This window comes from Eublepharis macularius, chromosome 3, assembly GCF_028583425.1.
Source record: "Eublepharis macularius isolate TG4126 chromosome 3, MPM_Emac_v1.0, whole genome shotgun sequence".
Taxonomy (NCBI): domain Eukaryota; kingdom Metazoa; phylum Chordata; class Lepidosauria; order Squamata; family Eublepharidae; genus Eublepharis; species Eublepharis macularius.
The window spans coordinates 144750768-144773369 of record NC_072792.1 but is presented as its reverse complement, the minus strand read 5'-3'; the positions used below and the strand labels follow the sequence as shown (position 1 = coordinate 144773369).

The window sequence follows — 22602 nt, the reverse complement described above, 5'->3', positions numbered from 1 at the left end:
GGATGCCATTTTACAATTTAAATCAGGCCTGAAGATACAGAGAGGAGCTGCGAGTTGGCAGAAGGTAAAACACCTCCATGTACAGGAGCCCACTCTGGGAAGTGGGTTCTTCTGGGTTAGCAATGCTGCTACCAACTGAAGGGAAGTTTAATTCTTTCAAACACTCTCCTCACAAACAAAACAAATAAAACAAATGTTAAATTGAAGCCTTAAGTCTCCAGTGCTCTATCATCTATAGGAAATTAAACCTTGTAGATATGCCTCTGGATTTTCTATTCAGGAAAGTGGGAGTGTTCAACAATACTTTAACAGGCTGACACTTAAAAAACAACACCCACGAAGTTTATCCACATTTAGAGTAGTACTGGTTTTTCTACCTTTCAACAACCCACAGATAAACACTTCTACCTTCCTTCTAATTGAATGACTTTTTTAAAAATGGGGACATCTTGTCAAAGTCCAGGATTTCTAAATGCAGATGTCAGCAGATTAGGAAGCAGATGAGGCAAGTTTGCAGAGAAAATCCTAACCCCAACTAGTCCCTTCATTTGGCCAGTTTTCAAACATGGATACATTCTACTGATGTGGTTAGGGTAAGGATCAGGCATGATAACCACTTGCTTCTGGCAGGCATACTCCTGCCAGCTGGAATCTAACCCAGCAGGGCTCTTTTTTTTTGTTCTTATTCCAACTGTTGATAATAGGCACGGCATCAAACTAATACTACACACACCCCTTCTATTTTAGTGTCATCACTCACAGGTTTCTGAATTATTTCTAAAATAGGAGCCTGCCTCAGTAGGGACTTATTCCATTTCCCAAAGCCTTGAGAATCATTGTGTTAGACTAGGATCTGAGGAACCAAATTTGATTCTCTGCTCTACTATGAAAGCTTGCCAGGTGACCTTGGGCCAATCACACATTCTCAGCCTGACCTACCTCACAAGGTTGTATGGAAGAGAATGATGCAAGCCATTTTGGTCAATAATGGGGAGAAAGGAAGGGTATAAATGAAGTAATGAAGAAAGCTCATGGGGTACACATTAATTTTAAAAAAAATCACTCATGGCTGCAGGCCTGAGTTAATCTCTTTCAAAGTGAATAACCAACATAGGTTATACTTGATTCAGCTTCGACACTTGCAAATTCTTTTTCCACTACCTCTCATCTTCCATTGTAACTGGAGAGCTCCAAAAACCACAATGTCTTAAGATCCTCAGAGAATGGCATAATATTCCAGAGTCCAAACCCATCAGATGCTCATCTTCAACATCACGAGAACGAGTGTAGTGGTTAGAGAGCTGAGCTAAGATTGGGGAGACTCAGGTTCAAATCTCCATTTTGCCATAGAGCTTGCTGGGAGACCTTGGGCCAGTCACACACACTCAATTTAACTTACCTCACAGGGTTGTTACTGTAAGGGAAAATGGAGGACAGGGAGATTGGGTTGCCAATCTCTAGGTGGCGGGAGGGCTAGAGATCTCCCAGAATTTCAAGTGATCTCAATATGACAGATCAGTTCCTCTGGAGAAAATGACTGCTTTGGTGGAAGGACTATAAGGCATCACTGAGGCCTTCTCTCCCCAAACCTCACCCTTCCCGGGCTCTACCCCTTCAATATCCAGGAAATTCCCTGGAGGAGAACAGGTGTAACTGTTTTTGGGCCCCCATTGCTCCCCCCCAAACGACTGCTTTGCTGCAAGGCTTTTGAGTTTTGACCCCTTATAAGTGCTAAATAAACAACCTTCTTCCACCATGTCCACACACAGCTTGCTGGTATTTCAGACTCTTCTTCAGTTTCTCTAATTTATTTTGCAAACTGTAGCAGCAATGCTTTGATTTCCTTTCAAGAGTGCTATTGTTAACTTCTTTCCTGACTCAAATCATACCTGCTTATAGTTTCTCTCCTAGGAAACAATATCCGGCCCTCGCCACTCATGTTACCCACACTCCACTTCCCCCAAGTTGTGAAAAGTTCTAGAAGCACTGCTCCTGGGTTTAATTTTGTTTGTGTGAAAGAGACCACTGGAGACCTACAGTGCCTTTGGATACTTACTTTGTTTACAAATACACAAGCACAGCACACTGGCTGACTCCACGCTCCAAGGTGGGTCGCCTCAGTTTCAGCATACCCTCAGCTCTCTCACTCTGCCCTTGTACTTGTACTACTAGTTTCTCTCACATGCAGCACACCTCCTGCAAGGTCTTAGTATAAGATCCCACCCCTGCAAGCACTCAGGCCCATTCAGGAAGTGTGCACAAAAGGCACATGAAAGTTCTTTTGTCAAATCCCCAGGAAGCCAGATCCTACAGCCCTTTCCACAGTAACCATATAGCAAAACTTACAAGGCTAATATTAAACACCCCAGTGGTACCACACAACTCATTCACCATAAAGTAAGCGAAGTTCTTTGAATGAGTGGCAATCACTTGCTTTTTACATAGAACCAGTAGAGGTAGTTTGCTTAAACAAAAAGCCATTTTTTAAAAGCATGTATTACTCAGTGTCACAGATGCATGAACATAGCAACAAATTTAACATGAGGAAAGATGTGGAGACCAACTCATTTTTTCTTTGCTAGACTGAAAACTTGAACCAAACTAGTATATTTTGCAAGTCACACAATGAAAATCTGTTGGCAAATTTTACAAGAGAACAGAGACTCAAGCAGGGTTTTTTGTGCTAATGCAGGAATCCATCCCCATTCTGCATTGTTTACCTCTAACTGGTCACAGCAGGCAGGGCCACCACCTTGCAGTTCCAAAATTTAGACAACTTCATGGTGCCATTCAGGAAACTGGACACATCCTCAGGGCAAAGTCAGTACTGCGAACACCAGGACTGAAGCAACATTCCCTTGTTTAAAGCCATTCTTTTAAATTCAGAGTTTCCTGATATGCTGCTGAGTTCTCCTCCTCACGTCCACATGGTCTAGGAGCCAGACTAGAAGCTGTTTCCAGGCTTTTCTAGGTGAATCTAATCAAGATCAAAGTCAACTTGCACTATCAGCTCCAACTGCACAGCAGCAAAGGTCTTCAGAGTTACCAAGCTTTCTTTTTTTAAAAGAGAAAGAAAACCTTTTGCCTTGGAGAGAAAGAGCTACGTTTATGTAACTTCCTATCATATACACTCTCTAAGCTGTTGACAAGTGGGCGGGTCCTCTTTTCAGAACTGGAAGTTGCGCCCAGTTTCTGGGCCCCTCCCACAAAGGAAATACAGGTAAACAGGATTTGCTAACATGCACAGTTCACGATTCCTAATTTGGATTTTTTTTCCTTTCCTCTCCCTCACTGGGTATCTGTATCTACAAGAAAGCAGATGCAATTATTAGACTCATTTTGAGAGGAAAAACTAGTTTTGAAAGAAATGTTTTGTTTTTGTTCTTCAGGAAGGATTCACTGAAGATTATCAGAATGCTATCTCAAGAGAACTATTTAAAACATTTACGCTAATGTTGCTATTAGTTCCACTTAAAAGCCGGTTAAGCCACAGATTGCTGCAATGGAAGAACCCAGACAGCATTCCTGAATCACCAGGCAAAGCTTCCTTATTAGGTTTCTCCTTAACTCTTTCACTAGCAAAGCACGCACATTAGGGATGTGCGTTTCGGCATTCAGAATGCCGAAAGAATGCCGAAACAAAAGTGTTTCGGCTTCTTTCGGGGAATGCCGAAACGTTTCGGGGAATGCCGAAACGTTTCGGGTAGCCGAAAGAAAAAAGCCGAAACGTTTCGGGATTCTTTCGGCTTTCTTTCAGCTTTTCTATGGGAAAATGCCTCCGTCTTCCAGGACGTCTGGAGGAGGCATTTTCCCACCGAATAAGCCCAAAATTGGTGGGGACCTTCCTCTAACCCTTCTCTAACAACCACCCAAGTTTCAGGCAGATTGGACTTTGGGGGGCCATGTTATGGCCCCCCAAAGCAGGTCCCCCCATCCTCCCATAAGAAAGCGAAGGAGCAGCATATTGTTAGCATGCTGCTGCTGATCTTTCTTCATTATTTCCTATGGGGAAAAAATGAAGAGGCAGGCTTCCTTTGCCAGGGGTGGCATTTTGCATGCAAAATGCCCCCCAGCCCTCAGGGGCCCTTCTCCCACCCCTCCTCCCACCCCCACCAAGGCTCAGCCTGCTTCCACTTGGGGGGGCCATTTCATGGCCTCCCCAAGTAGGTGCTCTAATCTCTACCACTGACAGCTGGGGGAGGCTTGTGTTGCCAGGGGTGGCATTTTGCATGCAAAATGCCCCCCAACCCTCTGGGGCCCTTCTCCCACCCCTCCTCCCACCCCCAACCAAGGCTCAGCCTGCTCCCACTTGGGGGGGCATTTCATGGCCTCCCCAAGTAGGTGCTCTGCTCTCATCTCTACCACTGACAGCTGGGGGAGGCTTGTGTTGCCAGGGGTGGCATTTTGCATGCAAAATGCCCCCCAGCCCTCTGGGGCCCTTCTCCCACCCTTCCTCCCACCCCCCACCAAGGCTCAGACTGCTCCCACTTGGGGGGGCCATTTCATGGCCTCCCCAAGTAGGTCCTCTCAGCCCCTAAAGTCCACCCCTTACAGCCCCACACAAACCCAATTCCCCCCCCCAGCTGCCACACACAGACCCAAATCCCCACATTAGCCCCTCACAGACCCAAATCCACCCCCACCTGCCCCACACCCATAACCCCAGGAACAGGCTGGCAAAGGCCAGCCCTCTCCCTTTGTTCCCTATGCTGGGAACTTCTAAACTCTCTTTCCCTGGGCAATTCTGCACAGCCCAGGGGTGCCACAATGGTGGGCACACTTCTGAGTGCCAGCTGGTCCCTGTGAAAGAGCACCTGAACCACAGACACCCTCCCTCAAATTCCCCCACCACCTACAGAGATGGCTGGCCAGCCAGCCCCATTGTTCCCTATGATGGGAACCAACTGCACAACAAAGAATAAAACAAGAACAACACAAAATAAAGTTTTAAAAAAATTATTTTCTCCCTTCCAAAGTACAAGTAGGCAAAGCATTATGACACATTACACCAGCAGTCCCCCACACAGAAAAATTAAAACAAAACTCACTTAACATCAGAGAATCACAAAGCATGATTCCTGTCAAAAACACTTTATTTCTTGAACAGCTTTAGGTTACACAGCAGGGGGGAACACCAAAGGGCATGGCAGCACTATCTTACACAAAAATAACACAACTCACTTAACATCAGAGAATCACAAAGCACAATTCCTGTTAAAAACACTTTATTTCTTGAACAGCTTTAGGTTACACAGCAGGGGGGAACACCAAAGGGCATGGCAGCACTATCTTACACAAAAATAACACAACTCACTTAACATCAGAGAATCACAAAAACACAATTCCTGGCAAAAACACTTTATTTTTTGAACAGCTTTAGGTTACACAGTAGGAGGGCACAACAGGGCATGATAGCAATGTACTGCAAAAAATAATACAACCCACTTCACCGTTTTTGACAGCAATTGTGTTTGTGTGATTCTCTGATGTGAAGTGAGTTGTGTTATTTTTGTGTAGTACACTGCTTTCCTGCTCTGTGGTGCCTTCCTAAAGCAGTTACAGAAATAAAGTGCTTTTGACAGCAATTTTTTGGGGTGATTCTTTAATGTGAAGCGAGTTGTGTTATTTTTGTGTAAGATAGTGCTGCCATGCCCTTTGGTGTTCCCCCCTGCTGTGTAACCTAAAGCTGTTCAAGAAATAAAGTGTTTTTGACAGGAATCATGCTTTGTGATTCTCTGATGTTAAGTGAGTTTTGTTTTAATTTTTCTGTGTGGGGGACTGCTGGTGTAATGTGTCATAATGCTTTGCCTACTTGTACTTTGGAAGGGAGAATATAATTTTTTTAAAACTTTATTTTGTGTTGTTCTTGTTTTATTCTTTGTTGTGCAGTTGGTTCCCATCATAGGGAACAATGGGGCTGGCTGGCCAGCCATCTCTGTAGGTGGTGGGGGAATTTGAGGGAGGGTGTCTGTGGTTCAGGTGCTCTTTCACAGGGACCAGCTGGCACTCAGAAGTGTGCCCACCATTGTGGCACCCCTGGGCTGTGCAGAATTGCCCAGGGAAAGAGAGTTTAGAAGTTCCCAGCATAGGGAACAAAGGGAGAGGGCTGGCCTTTGCCAGCCTGTTCCTGGGGTTATGGGTGTAGGGCAGGTGGGGGTGGATTTGGGTCTGTGAGGGGCTAATGTGGGGATTTGGGTCTGTGTGTGGCAGCTGGGGGGGGAATTGGGTTTGTGTGGGGCTGTAAGGGGTGGACTTTAGGGGCTGAGAGGACCTACTTGGGGAAGCCATGAAATGCCCCCCCCCAAGTGGGAGCAGTCTGAGCCTTGGTGGGGGGTGGGAGGAAGGGTGGGAGAAGGGCCCCAGAGGGCTGGGGGGCATTTTGCATGCAAAATGCCACCCCTGGCAACACAAGCCTCCCCCAGCTGTCAGTGGTAGAGATGAGAGCAGAGCATCTACTTGGGGAGGCCATGAAATGCCCCCCCAAGTGGGAGCAGGCTGAGCCTTGGTGGGGGGTGGGAGGAGGGGTGGGAGAAGGGCCCCAGAGGGTTGGGGGGCATTTTGCATGCAAAATGCCACCCCTGGCAACACAAGCCTCCCCCAGCTGTCAGTGGTAGAGATTAGAGCACCTACTTGGGGAGGCCATGAAATGGCCCCCCCCAAGTGGGAGCAGGCTGAGCCTTGGTGGGGGGTGGGAGGAGGGGTGGGAGAAGGGCCCCTGAGGGCTGGGGGGCATTTTGCATGCAAAATGCCACCCCTGGCAAAGGAAGCCTGCCTCTTCATTTTTTCCCCATAGGAAATAATGAAGAAAGATCAGCAGCAGCATGCTAACAATATGCTGCTCCTTCGCTTTCTTATGGGAGGATGGGGGGACCTGCTTTGGGGGGCCATAACATGGCCCCCCAAAGTCCAATCTGTCTGAAACTTGGGTGGTTGTTAGAGAAGGGTTAGAGGAAGGTCCCCACCAATTTTGGGCTTATTAGGGGGGAAAATGCCTCCTCCAGGCGTCCTGAAAGACGGAGGCATTTTCCCAAAAAAAAAACCCGAAAGAATGCCGAAATAATGCCGAAAGAATCCCGAATCCCGAATCCCGAAAGAGATTCTTGTTTCGGCTTTCGGCTTTAACGGTAGAGAATCTTGTTTCGGGTAATCCCGAAACAAGAAAGCCGAAAGTTTTTTCCTTGCACACCCCTAACGCACATACATACACATAACGTAAGCTTCAAATGGAAAAAAAATCACACCTGACTGGAACACCCAGTAAGCCCTAGGCCTTCGGAAAAGCAAACACCTTGTGTGCTTTCTGTAAAAGACGGACAGGATTGACAAGACACCTTTTGCCTTGTCTGCCTCTCAGACTGCATTCCTTTCTACAATGACACTGTTGATATTTAACATGTACACTATATAATTTTATTGCATTGTGTTTTCTAAAGCATTTCTTACACTCCCTACATTTCTTACACTCTCTCTAGAAATGGGAACCCTTTAATATGTAACTACAAATCCCTGTTAAAGAAACCTTAATTGTTATTCTACCCATTTTAGGGTATGTGTTTGTTAATGGCAAAAAAGGATTATGACTGCTTGGAGACATATGGCCTTGCATCCAACCATTTATTTTGTGTTCTGTAAAGCCCATATGGCAATAAACTGTGAGCTAATATAAAAATACCTGTGCAGCTGCAAAACCAGCCCAACACAACATTTCTCAGGTAAGCACTAAGCCTTTAAGTAAAGCAACTTCTGTGCTCATTTTCTTCTATTTTCTTCAACCAAATGCTACAGTTGACCAATTTACTCTTACTTGAAATTACTCTCACTTGCAAGAGTAAGGTGTGTACTGGAAACAGTAGTTGTCTTGATGGATTTCTCTTGGCAGATTTCAAGAAGAAACATATTTTTCTATTTGCATGCCATTTTCAAAAAATGTGCACCCCTTTTATTTTCTTTCCAGATGTCAAAATATCTACACCCAGCACTATGTGTGTTTGAACGTGATATACATATCGTTACTTACACAGGAGTTCTGATTATTACCCTTCCAACATAATTATTTTGGTAACTAGTACCTGTAGTTCTTAGAGTAACCTCTAAGAACTACATAAAATTTAAGCAGGAGTGAATAGATTACTACTACCCAGCTCTTTCTTACTTTGAAATAAACCCCACTAAATGGAACTTAGTTTCAAGTAAGAAATAAACACATATTCAGAAATTTCACATGGATCTTATACTATGCCACTCCAGAATACAGTTGTGAAATCATGCATATGATATATTTCCTGTTGAAGAACAAGAAAGACTCTGTATATATAGAAAATTACAGAAAAATATACAGAAAAAGGGGAAATTGGGCTATAAACATTTCCACTGAGGTACTATGTTTTCATAGACAGGGAGATTCTTCAAGAGGGAATAATCAAACATGAAATCTTCCAGCAGCAGTTTGAAGTGGTACAGCCCAATGAAACCGTACTATGTGCAATTTGGCCTTAAAATTGCTTAAGATCATTGCTCAAGTCTTCCTAAGAAAATCTGCAGGAAAAAAAAACTTTTTAGGAATTCAGTTCAGTCTACGAAGTATAAATGACTCCATCCTCACTTGGAAAGAAGTCTTCTGATTTCAGTGGGAGTTACTTCTAAGTAACACCACCAACAATTACACTATGATTTATCAGAAATTTTCTTATGCAGAAGAATACTGCATAGTAGAGCAATAACATGCCTACAACAGAAATCACAGTTAAACTAATTAACGTTACCAAAGTCATTGTTCTGTTAAAATGGCATTAAGATTTTCACTTGACAAAAGACTGAAGTCATTTAATAGATAAAACTATCTAGTACAAATAACAATAGCTCTTTATAATGTATTGTCGAAGGCTTTCACGGCCGGAGAACGATGGTTGTTGGGGGTTTTCCGGGCTGTATTGCCGTGGTCTTGGCATTGTAGTTCCTGACGTTTCGCCAGCAGCTGTGGCTGGCATCTTCAGAGGTGTAGCACCAAAAGACAGAGATCTCTCAGTGTCACAGTGTGGAAAAGATGTAGGTCATTTGTATCTACTCAGGAGGGGTGGGGTTGAGCTGAGTCATTCTGTAAGAGTTTCCCAGGGTGTGGAATGCTAATGGCGGGAGGCTTCACTGTATCCTGAGGAGGTTCTTTTGCATATGGATTGGTGCTTGATGTGCTAATCTTCTCTGCAGGGCTATTGTCGGGTGTGGAGTGTTTTGTTGGCCTGGTGTTTTTCAGAACTGGAGCCCATGATCTGTTCATTCTTAAGGTTTCTTCTTTCCTGTTGAAGTTTTGCTTATGCTTGTGAATTTCAATGGCTTCCCTGTGCAGTCTGACAAAGTAGTTGGAAGTGTTGTCCAGTATTTTGGTGTCCTGGAATAAGATACTGTGCCCTGTTTGAGTTAGGCTATGTTCAGCCACTGCTGATTTTTCAGGCTGTCCAAGTCTGCAGTGTCTTTCATGTTCTTTTATTCTTGTCTGGATGCTACGCTTTGTGGTCCCGATGTAAACTTGTCCACAGCTGCAGGGTATACGGTATACTCCTGCAGAGGTGAGGGGGTCTCTGCTGTCTTTTGCTGATCGTAGCATCTGTTGTATTTTTCGGGTGGGTCTGAATACTGCTTGAAGGTTATGCTTTTCCATAAGCTTTCCCATCTGATCAGTAATTCCTTTGATATATGGCAAAAACACTTTTCCTGTAGGTGACTGTTTTTCCTTGGTTGTTTGATTCATCCTGGGTTTGATTGCTCTTCGGATTTCATTTCTGGAGTAGCCATTTGCCTGAAGTGCGTGGTTTAGATGATTAATTTCCTCATTGAGAAAGCGCGGCTCACATATCCGTCTTGCACGATCCACTAATGTTTTCATTATGCCTCTTTTCTGTTGGGGGTGGTGATTGGAGTTTTTGTGTAAGTACCGATCAGTGTGAGTTGGTTTCCTGTAAACCTTGTGACCTTGTGACCCCTCCACCTACAAAAAACTAAAACGAGATCCCACTTGCAAATTCACCAGGCTAACAAATGCGCTGATCAAGAATTCCTCACTACATCCCGACACGCACAGAAAACTATGCAAGACTGAAGCACAGCCACCTAGACTATATGGACTCCCCAAAATACATAAAGATTCAGTCCCACTCCGACCCATTGTGAGTGCCATTGGTTCACCGACATATGAATTAGCTAGACATCTGGCAGATCTCCTGCAGGACCACATCGGGAAAACCTCGTCTTACATCAAAGATTCAGCAGATTTCATCAATAAAATCAGTTCTCTGAAACTCAATCCACAAGACATACTTGTCAGTTTTGATGTTGTATCCCTGTTTACCAAGGTTCCAGTAAAAGACACTATTGCACTGATTAATCAGATTTTCCCAGAGGATGTAACAGCCTTATTCCATCATTGTCTGACAACCAGTTACTTCCAATGGGACAACGAATTCTATGAACAGATGGATGGGGTGGCCATGGGGAGCCCACTCAGCCCAGTTATAGCAAACTTCTACATGGAACATTTTGAAAAAACAGCTCTAGAATCAGCACCCCACAAACCCAGTGTATGGTTCCGGTTTGTGGATGATACATTCATCATTTGGAGCCATGGGGAGGAAGAATTGAGGGAGTTTTTGAATCATCTCAACAACATCCACCGGAACATACAATTCACAATGGAGAAAGAAAGTGAGGGAAAACTCTCATTCCTGGATACCTTGGTCATCCGCAAAGCAAACTTTCAGTTAGGTCACAAGGTCTACAGGAAACCAACTCACACTGATCGGTACTTACACAAAAACTCCAATCACCACCCCCGACAGAAAAGAGGCATAATGAAAACATTAGTGGATCGTGCAAGACGGATATGTGAGCCGCGCTTTCTCAATGAGGAAATTAATCATCTAAACCACGCACTTCAGGCAAATGGCTACTCCAGAAATGAAATCCGAAGAGCAATCAAACCCAGGATGAATCAAACAACCAAGGAAAAACAGTCACCTACAGGAAAAGTGTTTTTGCCATATATCAAAGGAATTACTGATCAGATGGGAAAGCTTATGGAAAAGCATAACCTTCAAGCAGTATTCAGACCCACCCGAAAAATACAACAGATGCTACGATCAGCAAAAGACAGCAGAGACCCCCTCACCTCTGCAGGAGTATACCGTATACCCTGCAGCTGTGGACAAGTTTACATCGGGACCACAAAGCGTAGCATCCAGACAAGAATAAAAGAACATGAAAGACACTGCAGACTTGGACAGCCTGAAAAATCAGCAGTGGCTGAACATAGCCTAACTCAAACAGGGCACAGTATCTTATTCCAGGACACCAAAATACTGGACAACACTTCCAACTACTTTGTCAGACTGCACAGGGAAGCCATTGAAATTCACAAGCATAAGCAAAACTTCAACAGGAAAGAAGAAACCTTAAGAATGAACAGATCATGGGCTCCAGTTCTGAAAAACACCAGGCCAACAAAACACTCCACACCCGACAATAGCCCTGCAGAGAAGATTAGCACATCAAGCACCAATCCATATGCAAAAGAACCTCCTCAGGATACAGTGAAGCCTCCCGCCATTAGCATTCCACACCCTGGGAAACTCTTACAGAATGACTCAGCTCAACCCCACCCCTCCTGAGTAGATACAAATGACCTACATCTTTTCCACACTGTGACACTGAGAGATCTCTGTCTTTTGGTGCTACACCTCTGAAGATGCCAGCCACAGCTGCTGGCGAAACGTCAGGAACTACAATGCCAAGACCACGGCAATACAGCCCGGAAAACCCCCAACAACCAGCTCTTTATAATGTTCAAGCTGCCTTATACCAAGTCAGACCATTGTTCCAGCTAGTTCAGTGTTGTCTATCCCATCTAGTGGCAGCTCTCCAGGGCCTCAGGTAAAGGAAGGTCTTTCCTAACACCTGGTACTACCTGAACCCTTTAACCTAGAGATTCCAGGGTCTGGAACTAACAGTACCCGACATGTAAATTGTATGTGATGCTCCTCCTGAGCCAAAGCCCCCCCCCGCCTTATTCAGTATTTCAAAAGGTCCCTAATCTTCACCATAACAAAAGAACATCTCAGTTTCATCCAAGTCTGGAGACACTACCAAATTCCTTCACATCGAATAAACTTTTAAACCATACCAAAGTTAAGTAGGTCTCCTGCCCTTCTTTCCTGAGAGAACACTGCCTTTAACAGTTACTGATGCAGAAATTCAACAAAAGTCACTTTTTCTAGAGATCAACAGACGGGGGGCGGGGGGCAGGGGGGCTGTGCCTGCAGAATTTCCCGATTGGTGGACTGACTACCTCCAACTAGTGAATTTGACTAGTGAATTTGATTGCTGCTATCTTGTATATAAACTGTTTTATATTTATATTTTATATTGTACTGTTTTGATATTGTTGTTTAAATTGATTTTTAGGATGTAAATTATATGGAATGTTTTTTATGCCATGTAATCTGCCCTGGGCCTGCCTTGCGGGGAGGGTGGAATAAAAATCTAAAGTAAATAAAATAAAAATGAATTGCCTCCAATTTAACAGCATATACCTATTACTTCAACAACAGGGAGCTCCTCTGAGTAAATGCTACACCATAGAAAGAAAAACCTCGAAGGTCTACAGAAATAGTTATGTTTTTTTTTGCAATTTTTATAAAGTTCAGTGCATAATACCAAGTGCTAAAGTGCTGATAAATAATTCATAATAAATATACCATTCAATAATTCAATAAATATCCAATAAATAATTCAATAAAGATACATGCAATCCTCCAACCGGTTTAGTTTCTCCAATCAGATGTTGTTGTATACACTTGAGATGTTGTATGTAACGTCTCTTGTCCTATGGTTCTATTGTGCAGATGTTAACGTCCTTCTGGAGCTTCTTCACAAGACAGAATGGTCTAGCGGTTATAGCCAAAGGCCAAAAATTGGGCTGAAGAGCCTGACGGGTTCTGCCAGTCTGATATCCTGTTTCGGCAAATGCTTTTTCAAAGGCTTATGAATATATTATATATATTGCTCCAGCATTTATATTCCCATCTCCAAGTGATTGTGAAGCCAACAGACCATTATTTATCAGCACTTTAGCACTTGGTATTATGCACTGAACTTTATAAAAATTACAAAAAAAACTTTATAAAAAATTACAAAATTTACATATAACTATTTCTGTAGACCTCTGAGGTTTTTCTTTCTATGGTCCAATTTAACAGCTGCAAAAGGCATAGAACCTCTTTCAAGTTCCAAAATTCAAAAGAATAAAAGGTTTTCTCCAATTTAAAACATGCACTGCAAACACCAATATGATCTGAAAAGACATTCTATAGTAATCTTGCTGAAGTTAAAGCGCAGCAGAGGCTGAACAGTGCTAAGAGAGGAAACTGCCCAGGAACCTCAAGCACACTGCCTTGGGTTTGTGACGGAACACAGACAGGAAATAAATTAAATAAAAAACCAATCTCAGATTTTGCCATGAAATGAAAATTTTAAAATGTGCTCTTTTTATGGTGAAAAAAATTAAAATAGATTGTCAGGATTCTGCTGAATCTTCCAGAGCCTGGATTAAAGGGCATGCATCACACTCTGTGGCATGATCATTGCTTGAAGATTCTGAGATCACCCGCACATCCCCTCAATCTGAAAAGTCTTTCTCCATGCATCCCCCAAATCATGTAAGAAAGATGTTTGGCGTCGCTTTCGGTTTCGTTTTCTCGGCCATGTCGGACACTCCTCTCCGCAGGTCCGGGAGGAAGCGCTCGAGCAGCCTGACCGGGCAGCTGATCTGCGAAGATTAGCCCCCAGGACTCCCAGTGAGGGAGGCAGGGTCCGGAACGCGGCGGGAAGAGCCCCCTGAAATCGAGGCAGGGGGTAAATTGCCCGTTTGTTCCTATGGAGGCCGGCAGACGTGCGTGGCACCTCGAGTGCTGCCGGGCCTTGGAAAACGGCAAAGAGCAGAACTAGGCGGAAGCCTGTAAGTAAGCGAATCCCTTCTGTTATTACAAGCGCACACGAAGGAGTGGTGGGAAGATAAGAAGGCTCGTTCTTCCCCCTCGCTGAGTTTCAGGATTTGGTCGGCGGCCCCCCCCCCCTAAAATGGCAGCAAAAAAGCAGAGTCCCGCTTTGGGCAAGTCAATCTCGGCTGCCCTGCCGGGGAAAGGAGAGTCGCTCGAGGACTTGGTGAAGAGGTCGGTTATCGAAGCCATAAAGCCCTTTGTTGACAAGCTGAATGAAACAGATCAAAGGGTGGGCTTAATTGAGAGCGAAGTGAAAACCATTAAGGAAGCAGCGGGGGGGCAGAGAAGTCTGCTCGGGAAAATGCGTCACTCGTGAAGGCAACGAATAAAGAGTTAAAGCTGGTGGAGAACCAGCTGATCGGGCTACAAGTGGAACGAACACAGACAATTTTGCGCCTCCAGAATTTGAAAGAGGAGGAAAATGAGGATTTGAGGGATCTGGCCTCGGAACTATTGGCGACACCCGCGAGGGCAACTAAAGAAGAGGTAAAAAGCGCCATTTTGGAAGTCCGTCGGGCTTCTTCAAAATATGCAACGAAGCGTCAGCTGCCTTGTGAGATCATCATCGATTTTTCATCTAAGAGGATCCAAGACACTATCCTACACAACTCATATAATGCGGATCTGGACTTTCTGGGTAATAAAGTTAAGATACTGAAGGACGTTCCATTCTTAGTTCGGAAAAGGAGATTTAAGTATAAAAGGTTTGCAGCTCTTCTGAGGGAACGTGGAATAAAGTATAAATGGCTATTTCCGGAAGGTATCTGGTTTAGTTACAAAGATCAAGCTTACAAGATAATATCAGAAGATCAACTAAGGGATTTTGAGGACAAAAATCAAGAATTTCAGCAAGACACCAAGCAAGAAGAAAAGGATTTGAAGTCTGAAGGGGGGGAACGAGCACTGCGGTTGCAGCTGCTCAGAGAGAACTGCGTCCGAGGCCCGGGGGGGAGGGAGACTTAATTTGGATTGTAATCTGTATTTTGCAAGGTCAACCACTCCATCAATATCTTACAAAGTTTTAATTTCTTAATAATGGCAGTATGAAGGGAAAGCATTATTTGTAGTGTAGTGTTGTTATATGTTGCTGGTTTTTTTTCTTTCCTTCCCCTGCCCCCCTTCTTTCCCTCTGTATTGTTAGTTAATGTAGGTAATAAAAAAAGAAGAAGAAAAGAAAGATGTTTGGCGTCCTAGGAATGCTTTCTACCTTTCTTTTTTTCTAGCCATAGCTTTGTAAACAAAACCTCACAAGGAATTCAAAGTACTAGGCAGATACTGCCCATATGGTCACTGTCGAAGCCTGAACTTACAGCCTTATGAGCCCTTTTCAACATTACTGGCGCTGCGATTACGTGTACAGAATGAGCACATGTAATTCTCCCAATATGCACGATTCCTTTGAAAGGGGCAATGCATGGGATCCCCTATTCCCCAGCCACCGCTGTTCACCTGGCCAGGGAGAAGAATTAAAAAGGGAAATGGGGGGACTCACCAGCCTGAGCACACGCTCGCTGGTGACATGACATTGCTGGCAGATGCGCCAAGGCCACTTCCCTTCTGCCCAGAAGGGATGTCACCATATTGCCAGCGAAGCCATGGTTTGGGAGTAAAAACCACAGAGTTTTTGCCCCAAAATCAGAGTGGTTCCAGCAGGCCGGCACCATGATGACATCAATTCCAGAAGTCATCTCCCCTCCCCCTGTACCCTCACTGGTTGCCAGGGGAGATCTGACAATCCTACCTCAGATTGAATGAACTGAAAATTATCCCAACCAGTTAAGTCTGCCATCTGACCCTGTCAATATCACTGTAGAGTCCAAGTCGGTGTGGAGTCTATACACAGAATAGACACTGAGAGATCTCTGTCTTTTGGTGCTACACCTCTGAAGATGCCAGCCACAGCTGCTGGCGAAACGTCAGGAACTACAACACCAAGACCATGGCTATACAGCCCGGAAAATCCACAACAACCATAGTTCTCCGGCCGTGAAAGCCTTCAACAATACATATACACAGAATGTTTAAGGTTTTTATAGCCCATACTTTCCGTTAAAAATGCTCAAAACCAGTTCTTACATATTATTACATACTCTGTGCAGAACCTCTGTAAAAGGAGGTTCTGTATTTTACATTTTATGTAAGCTACCTTGAGCACCTTTGGAGAATAGGCAGCTAATAAATACCTTAAATAAATAAATAAATAAATACTTCTTTAGACTTCACACCAAACTGGCACACAGCCCTATGTATGTTCAAAATCTTTTTAAAAATCTACTTATGTAAAAGGAGTGGAAGCTTTCAAGTTGTGAAATGTCTGCCTTTGCTAAGGGACATTATGGCAATGATGCTACTTAACTTTGTGAGGTAAAATTCATTTAAGACACCAAGAATAAATGATCTAATGCAGACATACCCAACCGCACAAAAACTTACCTTCAGCAATAACGCATTTTGCCATAATCGAAAGATATTGAGGTAGCTTCTGTCTCTAGCACTGAATGAAGTGAAGAAAAACTGCAGAGCAAAATGATAATCCACATGTTGTACTATTATAGAATCTAGAAGTCTTATGTATAGAATCTAGAAGTCATACATCCCTGCCCTAAAGACAAAGCACACTATACTCCACTGATTGCACACACTTTGTTCAAAACATGATGCTGGACAGAAAATTCAGCCAGTAACTGGAAAACCACCGGCATTGTAACTTCTGAGAACCATTTAAAGTGCTGGTTATTACTTTTATAACCAGAGGCCAGGGTACTTTAAGGGCCACCTGCTCCCATATCAACCTGAATAATGAATTAGATCCCAGCTGTAGGCCCTGCCCCATGTGCCACCTTCGTATAAGTGTTAACGTGATTCTTTTCAGTGGTGGTGTCTCAGCTACAGCACAAACTCCTCACAGCTATCTAACTGGTGCTAAGCATGTGCAATTTATAGTGATGGGCAAAGATATTTTTAATTCTCAGGCTTTTTGATGATTTGTTAAACTGCGGCACAGTAGCCAGTTCTGATTCCTTGATCTGCTGTGTTTTTTAGAACACAGTCTTTTAACATGTTATGTTGCTGCTTTTAGACAATGTTTATATTGCTACTACCTATTATGTTGTACTGCTAACACTATTTGATCTATTCTATTCTAATTATTCGTAGAGTTTTAACTTTATTTTGTGAGCCCATTCAAGCAGGCACCTGAAGCAGCAGCATACAAATGATTCAAATAAATAAATAAATAAACAAACATCACAGTCATTGCTTTTAATCTCTACTACTGCATGTTTTTAAACTGATTATTTCTGCTGTTTTTGAGAATTTTTATACTGGTTAATTGTATATTTTTGCTTCTTTTTGTTTTATTGGTGTTTCATTATTCCTGTAGACTATCTCAAGAACCCTTCTGGGCTGACAGTGCAGTCTACAAATATTTTGATTCATAAAAAAACCAGAAATGTGGAACTAAATTACACAGTCAGCCCTTTTATTTATTTATTTAATTAAATTATCAGGTTAATGTTTTGTTGATGCACATCAGTCTTATTTATATAGTTTTCCAGTTAGAGGTACAGAGCAAGATAGACATTTTCCCACATGCACACATACAATATCAGCTTCCAGTCTGCAAACACAGATACATTCCTTGCTGCTAGTGAAAATCCCCCTCCACTGAAAACCGTAAGAGTGACTGATTTGTCTTCCTCTCTGCTGGGTTACTGGCCATTATATGACTGTGTGTTTTACACAGCCACAAAAGGGTAATTTCATCTTTCTGTTGAAAAAGTATCCTAATAAATTTGGTGCCCCAACTGCAAGTGAGCAAGGCTCATGTGACTTTAGAGAGATATCTGGGGTTGTGAACTATACTTGCATTTACAAAATATAGCTGCCCAACATCTCTCAACATCAAACTGTATTGACTGAGTCTGGAAAATGCTGATGCTTGGACAAATCTTAGAAGAAAGTGGTTGTTGCTTTAAAAAAGAAAGCTGGGAAGGAGGATTCAAGAGTGCTTGGGTCTTTGATCAACGGGTCAATCTCAGCTGTAATGTTATAGGGAAGAAGGTTGCATATCATATCCATTCATATGCATCTAATATAGGTGCAACTCTACATGTTCGTTATTTTGGCTCATGTTTTCATCATGCTTATCGTGATAACTCAAGTTAGAGAATAGTGTGCTACACCAATTTTAATGAAAAAGGTCAACATTAATTTAAAGAGCAGCACACCTTCTCTCCTTCAGTGGCAATCTGGATGGCATTTGGGATGAGCCGAGCTGTCTTCTCTTTTGTCATGAAGGTTATATCTTTCAAGGCGATAGAAATCTGAAATACAAACATATGTATACACTGAGGCATATAGAACAAGCAATGTAAAATAGGAACTCAGAGTTCAAAAGAGAACTTGGGAACTGTAACAACATAGCATGCTAACATGGATAACCACCACTATGAGGCAGTGGTTTACAAATTTTTCTCTTCCAGACAACCACCTGTATCTTTTCTGCTGTGGAGTAGAACTCATGGTTGCTGCAGAAGATTCTAGGGTCGTAGCAGTCAATCAATCCAGATCCAGGACTCACTGACCATGTAAACATGTAACAGGAAGTCATTTGACACCAGAATCACATGACAAGAAGTAAGGGAACCAAAGTTATGAACTCATTGGCATCAAGGCCCAATCTCTGGCAATAGACCAAGACAGATGGGACCCAGAAAGACAAGACAAGCCACAAGAGCTGCACCACAATGAGGAACAAGTCAAGGGTCAGCAACACGTAAGGATCTTCTCCAATCAGTGAATGACTTTGCCTAATCATCCTGTTGCTCGGTGTGCACACACAAAAGGAGTCAAAGAGGCATGCCCCATTCTCAATGTATCTGCACTAGTAACAGGGCCTTCCAGAAGGTAGCAAAAAAGATTTAAAAGATTTAGAACGAAAAGATTTAGAACCTGTGACTCAGCAAATAGGCTCCATGACCCACATGAAGGTCCCAATCCATGGGCTGAAGACTATTGTTCTGGGGCACATACTTGTTTATGCAGGGCATTGGCTATACCTACTGAGAATCACTGTCATCCCATGTAAACTGAATCAAACATACAACCAGCACTCCCCCCACAGCCGCAAATTGCAGGGGGGAAATTTACAGAGATGGAAAATCGGTCTTTTATGGAAACTTGCCCACCATTACTCATACCCTCATTGAGGAACCCTGTATAAACTCCCTCAGAAACTCAATGATATAGAATTGTCGCCATCTACCAGCTTCATGACAAGCAACAATTAAAGAGCTACTGCCTGAAAAAACAGCCTGTTAAAATGCACAGATCCTCTGCACACACAAAGAGGTGTATGATGTAGCAAGACAAAAAGCAATGCCAGAATAAGCTATAGGACATGGTGGGCATCGTAAAAAGTCTCTCCATCTATTCTTTGTTATTTTATTTTTTAAATGATACATTATATTTCACAAAGAGTTATTTATGAAAGATGTTTTGACCTTATTCAGTCAGGGATTGAGAGGATTGCTCTTCAGATGACACTATGGGCAATCTTTCTGAGCATTAAGTTTATAACCAAAACAGGAGTGGCCAGTTTTCAACCAATTCAGCACACAATGCTATCCAACTTCCCCTCTGCTTTTGTGAGGCAAAGAAAATTTGGAGCATCAGTTACTGCGTATAGCTTGGGTAATTTGCAGATAATGGAAGTTATCAAACAAACCTTCCTTATGACAATTTATTAATATATCTACACATAGTAAACTATCAGTGAAATCCTAAGCAGAGTTACTCCAGTCTAAGCCCATTGATTTCAATGGGCTTAGATTGGAGTAACTCTGCCTAAGATTTCTCTGTTATTTTACTATCTCAAGAAACTGTGGTGCAGCTCTTTTCAGGAGAGTCTTTACATATGCAAACACCAAGTCTTACTGTGGTCTCCCATCGGAATATATTGCTGTAGAAACACAGCCAGTTTTCAGAGAGATACAGGCGTCCTTGAAGGAGGATATCCTTCTGGAGGGCACAGGCATAATCTAAAGAGAAAAAAAAAAGATAAACGTTTTTAAGGTTGTATTGGCGAAGGCTTTCACGGCCGGAGAACAATCACCACCCTCGACAGAAAAGAGGCATAATAAAAACATTAGTAGACCGTGCAAGACGGATATGTGAACCGCACTTTCTCAATGAGGAAACAAATCATCTAAACCACGCACTTCAAGCAAATGGCTACTCCAGAAATGAAATCAGAAGAGCAATTAAACCAAGGATAAATCAAACAACCAAGGAAAAACAGTCTCCCACAGGAAAAGTGTTTTGCCATATATCAAAGGAATCACTGATCAGATGGGAAAGCTTATGAAAAAGCACAACCTTCAAGCAGTATTCAGACCCACCCGAAAAATACAACAGATGCTACGATCAGCAAAAGACAGTAGAGACCCCCTCACCTCTGCAGGAGTATACCACATACCCTGCAGCTGTGGACAAGTTTACATCGGGACCACACAGCGTAGCATCCAGACAAGAATAAAAGAACATGAAAGACACTGCAGACATGAAAGACACTGCAGACTTGGCCATCCGGAAAAATCAGCAGTGGCTGAACATAGCCTAACTCAAACAGGACACAGTATCCGATTCCAGGACACTAAAATACTGGACAACACTTACAACTACTTCGTCAGATTGCACAGGGAAACCATTGAAATTCATAAGCATAAGCACAATTTCAACCGGAAAGAAGAGACTTTAAGAATGAATAGAGATCTTTGACTTCTTTCACCAACTCCAATTTTGTTTCTTTAAGCTCCTTTAGCATTTCACAAAATTTTTTGTCCAAGTTCTCTATGGCTGCTTGCCACTCTTTCTTCGACATCGTGGGGCTTGATTTACCTCGCTCCCACGAGTCTGCACGTTTTCTTAGCTCCGTGGCGTCCAAATTGGTAGTCCTTTTAATTAATTTAAAAGTCCCGGTCCTTTAAATGAACAAAAATCGCTTCAAAAATCCAAAATGTCGGGCGTCTTTTCTCTATGGTTTCTCTGTACCTTTTTGTAATCCAAGATGTCCTACTTCCGCCCTTGCTGAAGCCAAAGCCCTTCCCTGTTCAAAAATGGCGATGCCCTTCTTCCTGTCTTCCAGTAGGGGCCGTCTCCCTCTGGCGACTCTATCACTATTACGTACTTCCTGTTTCCCGACTCTCCGCTGCAGCTCTCGCGATGGTAGAAGTTTTCCCACAGCCTGCTATCGATTCTCAACCACAGGTATGATAAACAAATGTCTCTTTTCTGAAATTACTTCTTTTTACTTAGTCCTTTTTGGAATCTATTTCTTGCCGGGTTTCCCCCTCCTTATAGTAAGTCTGTTGCAGTTTAAAAAGTCCTTTTAAAACTTCGTTACTTTTAACAATCCATCCCAATTCAGGAGATAGTGATCTTTACCTTTTCAAACGTCTTTCTGGGTTGTAATCACTGCTTCAATCTTAAGTTCTCTTTCCGTTTGTTTTCCCCCTGTTGAAGCTTGGGCACGAAGGTCTTATGCCAGCCGCACTGGCCCCGGGTCTGCCGCAGAGATCTATGCCGACCTGTCAAAGGGTGGGACCTCAAGGGTCGAGAGAGAATCCTTAGCGCAGAACCCCCCCTCGCCCGAGATCAACGCGCCCTGAGGTCTTTAAGCGTTCTTTGCCTGTTCTCCGCCTGAGAGCAGGTGGCCGGGGGCTATTTGTGCCCCTCCGGCCGCTGAAACGGCAGCCCGGTCAGCTCTGCACTTAGAGCTGCGTTAGACCTCCATGGGTCCCAAACCGGTCCCAAAAATGAGCTGGCAGAAGTAAAAAAGGGAATGGAGACGATACAAACCGACCTGCAGGCAGCGCAGCAAAAAGTTAACGATGTGGAGAAGGCGATGGACAACCTTACAGAGACGCAGCGAACGGACATGAGAGTAATGAGGGGAAGAATGGCAGTTGCGGAGAGTAAATATATGGAAAAGCAGCTGAGGTTTCGAGGTTTGTTGGAAGTAGAAGGAAAGACAGCACAAGAACAGGTGACTGAAGTGTTAGCTGAATACCTGGAAAAGGAGGAGGAGGAGGAGGTTGTGGCTTTCCTAGATGTGGTGTACCGAATAAATTCCAGATTTGCGACCCAGAGAAAGGTACCAAGGGATGTGATAGTGCAATTTACGACAAGGAATGTAAGGGAAATGATAGTGACTAAGCAATTTCAAGATCCATTGATAGTTGATGGCAAGACAATTATCATCATGAAGGAGTTACCCAGATCGGTGCTCTTGGACCGGAAAAAATACAAAGTGTTAGTCCAGACTTTGAAAGACATGAAAGTAAGATACAGATGGGAATTACCGGAAGGGTTACTTTTGAATTTGGAGGGGTAAGAAAGCGCATCAGATCTGAATTGGAAATGGAAAGGTTCATGATGGACAATGAAAAAGACTTACCAACAACAAGGCCTTGAATATGGAGTGCAAAGTTTTATCGTGGAATGTAAATGGACTTAACTCACCTAATAAGCGAAAAAGTATTTTCCACTGGCTATT

General features: G+C 43.2%; 1 protein-coding gene across 1 annotated transcript in view; it reads right to left on the bottom strand.

The window, feature by feature from the left end:
* The window catches only part of GRAMD1C (GRAM domain containing 1C), an 84728-nt gene that overhangs the window by 38246 nt on the left and 23880 nt on the right, over window positions 1-22602 (bottom strand). The window contains exons 3-5 of the mRNA XM_054974438.1: window positions 19983-20086; window positions 18275-18370; window positions 16479-16559 (exon numbers count right to left, since the gene is read on the bottom strand). Of these exons, the coding sequence (XP_054830413.1) occupies window positions 16479-16559; window positions 18275-18370; window positions 19983-20086 (281 nt within the window). The remainder of the gene's footprint in view (window positions 1-16478; window positions 16560-18274; window positions 18371-19982; window positions 20087-22602) is intronic.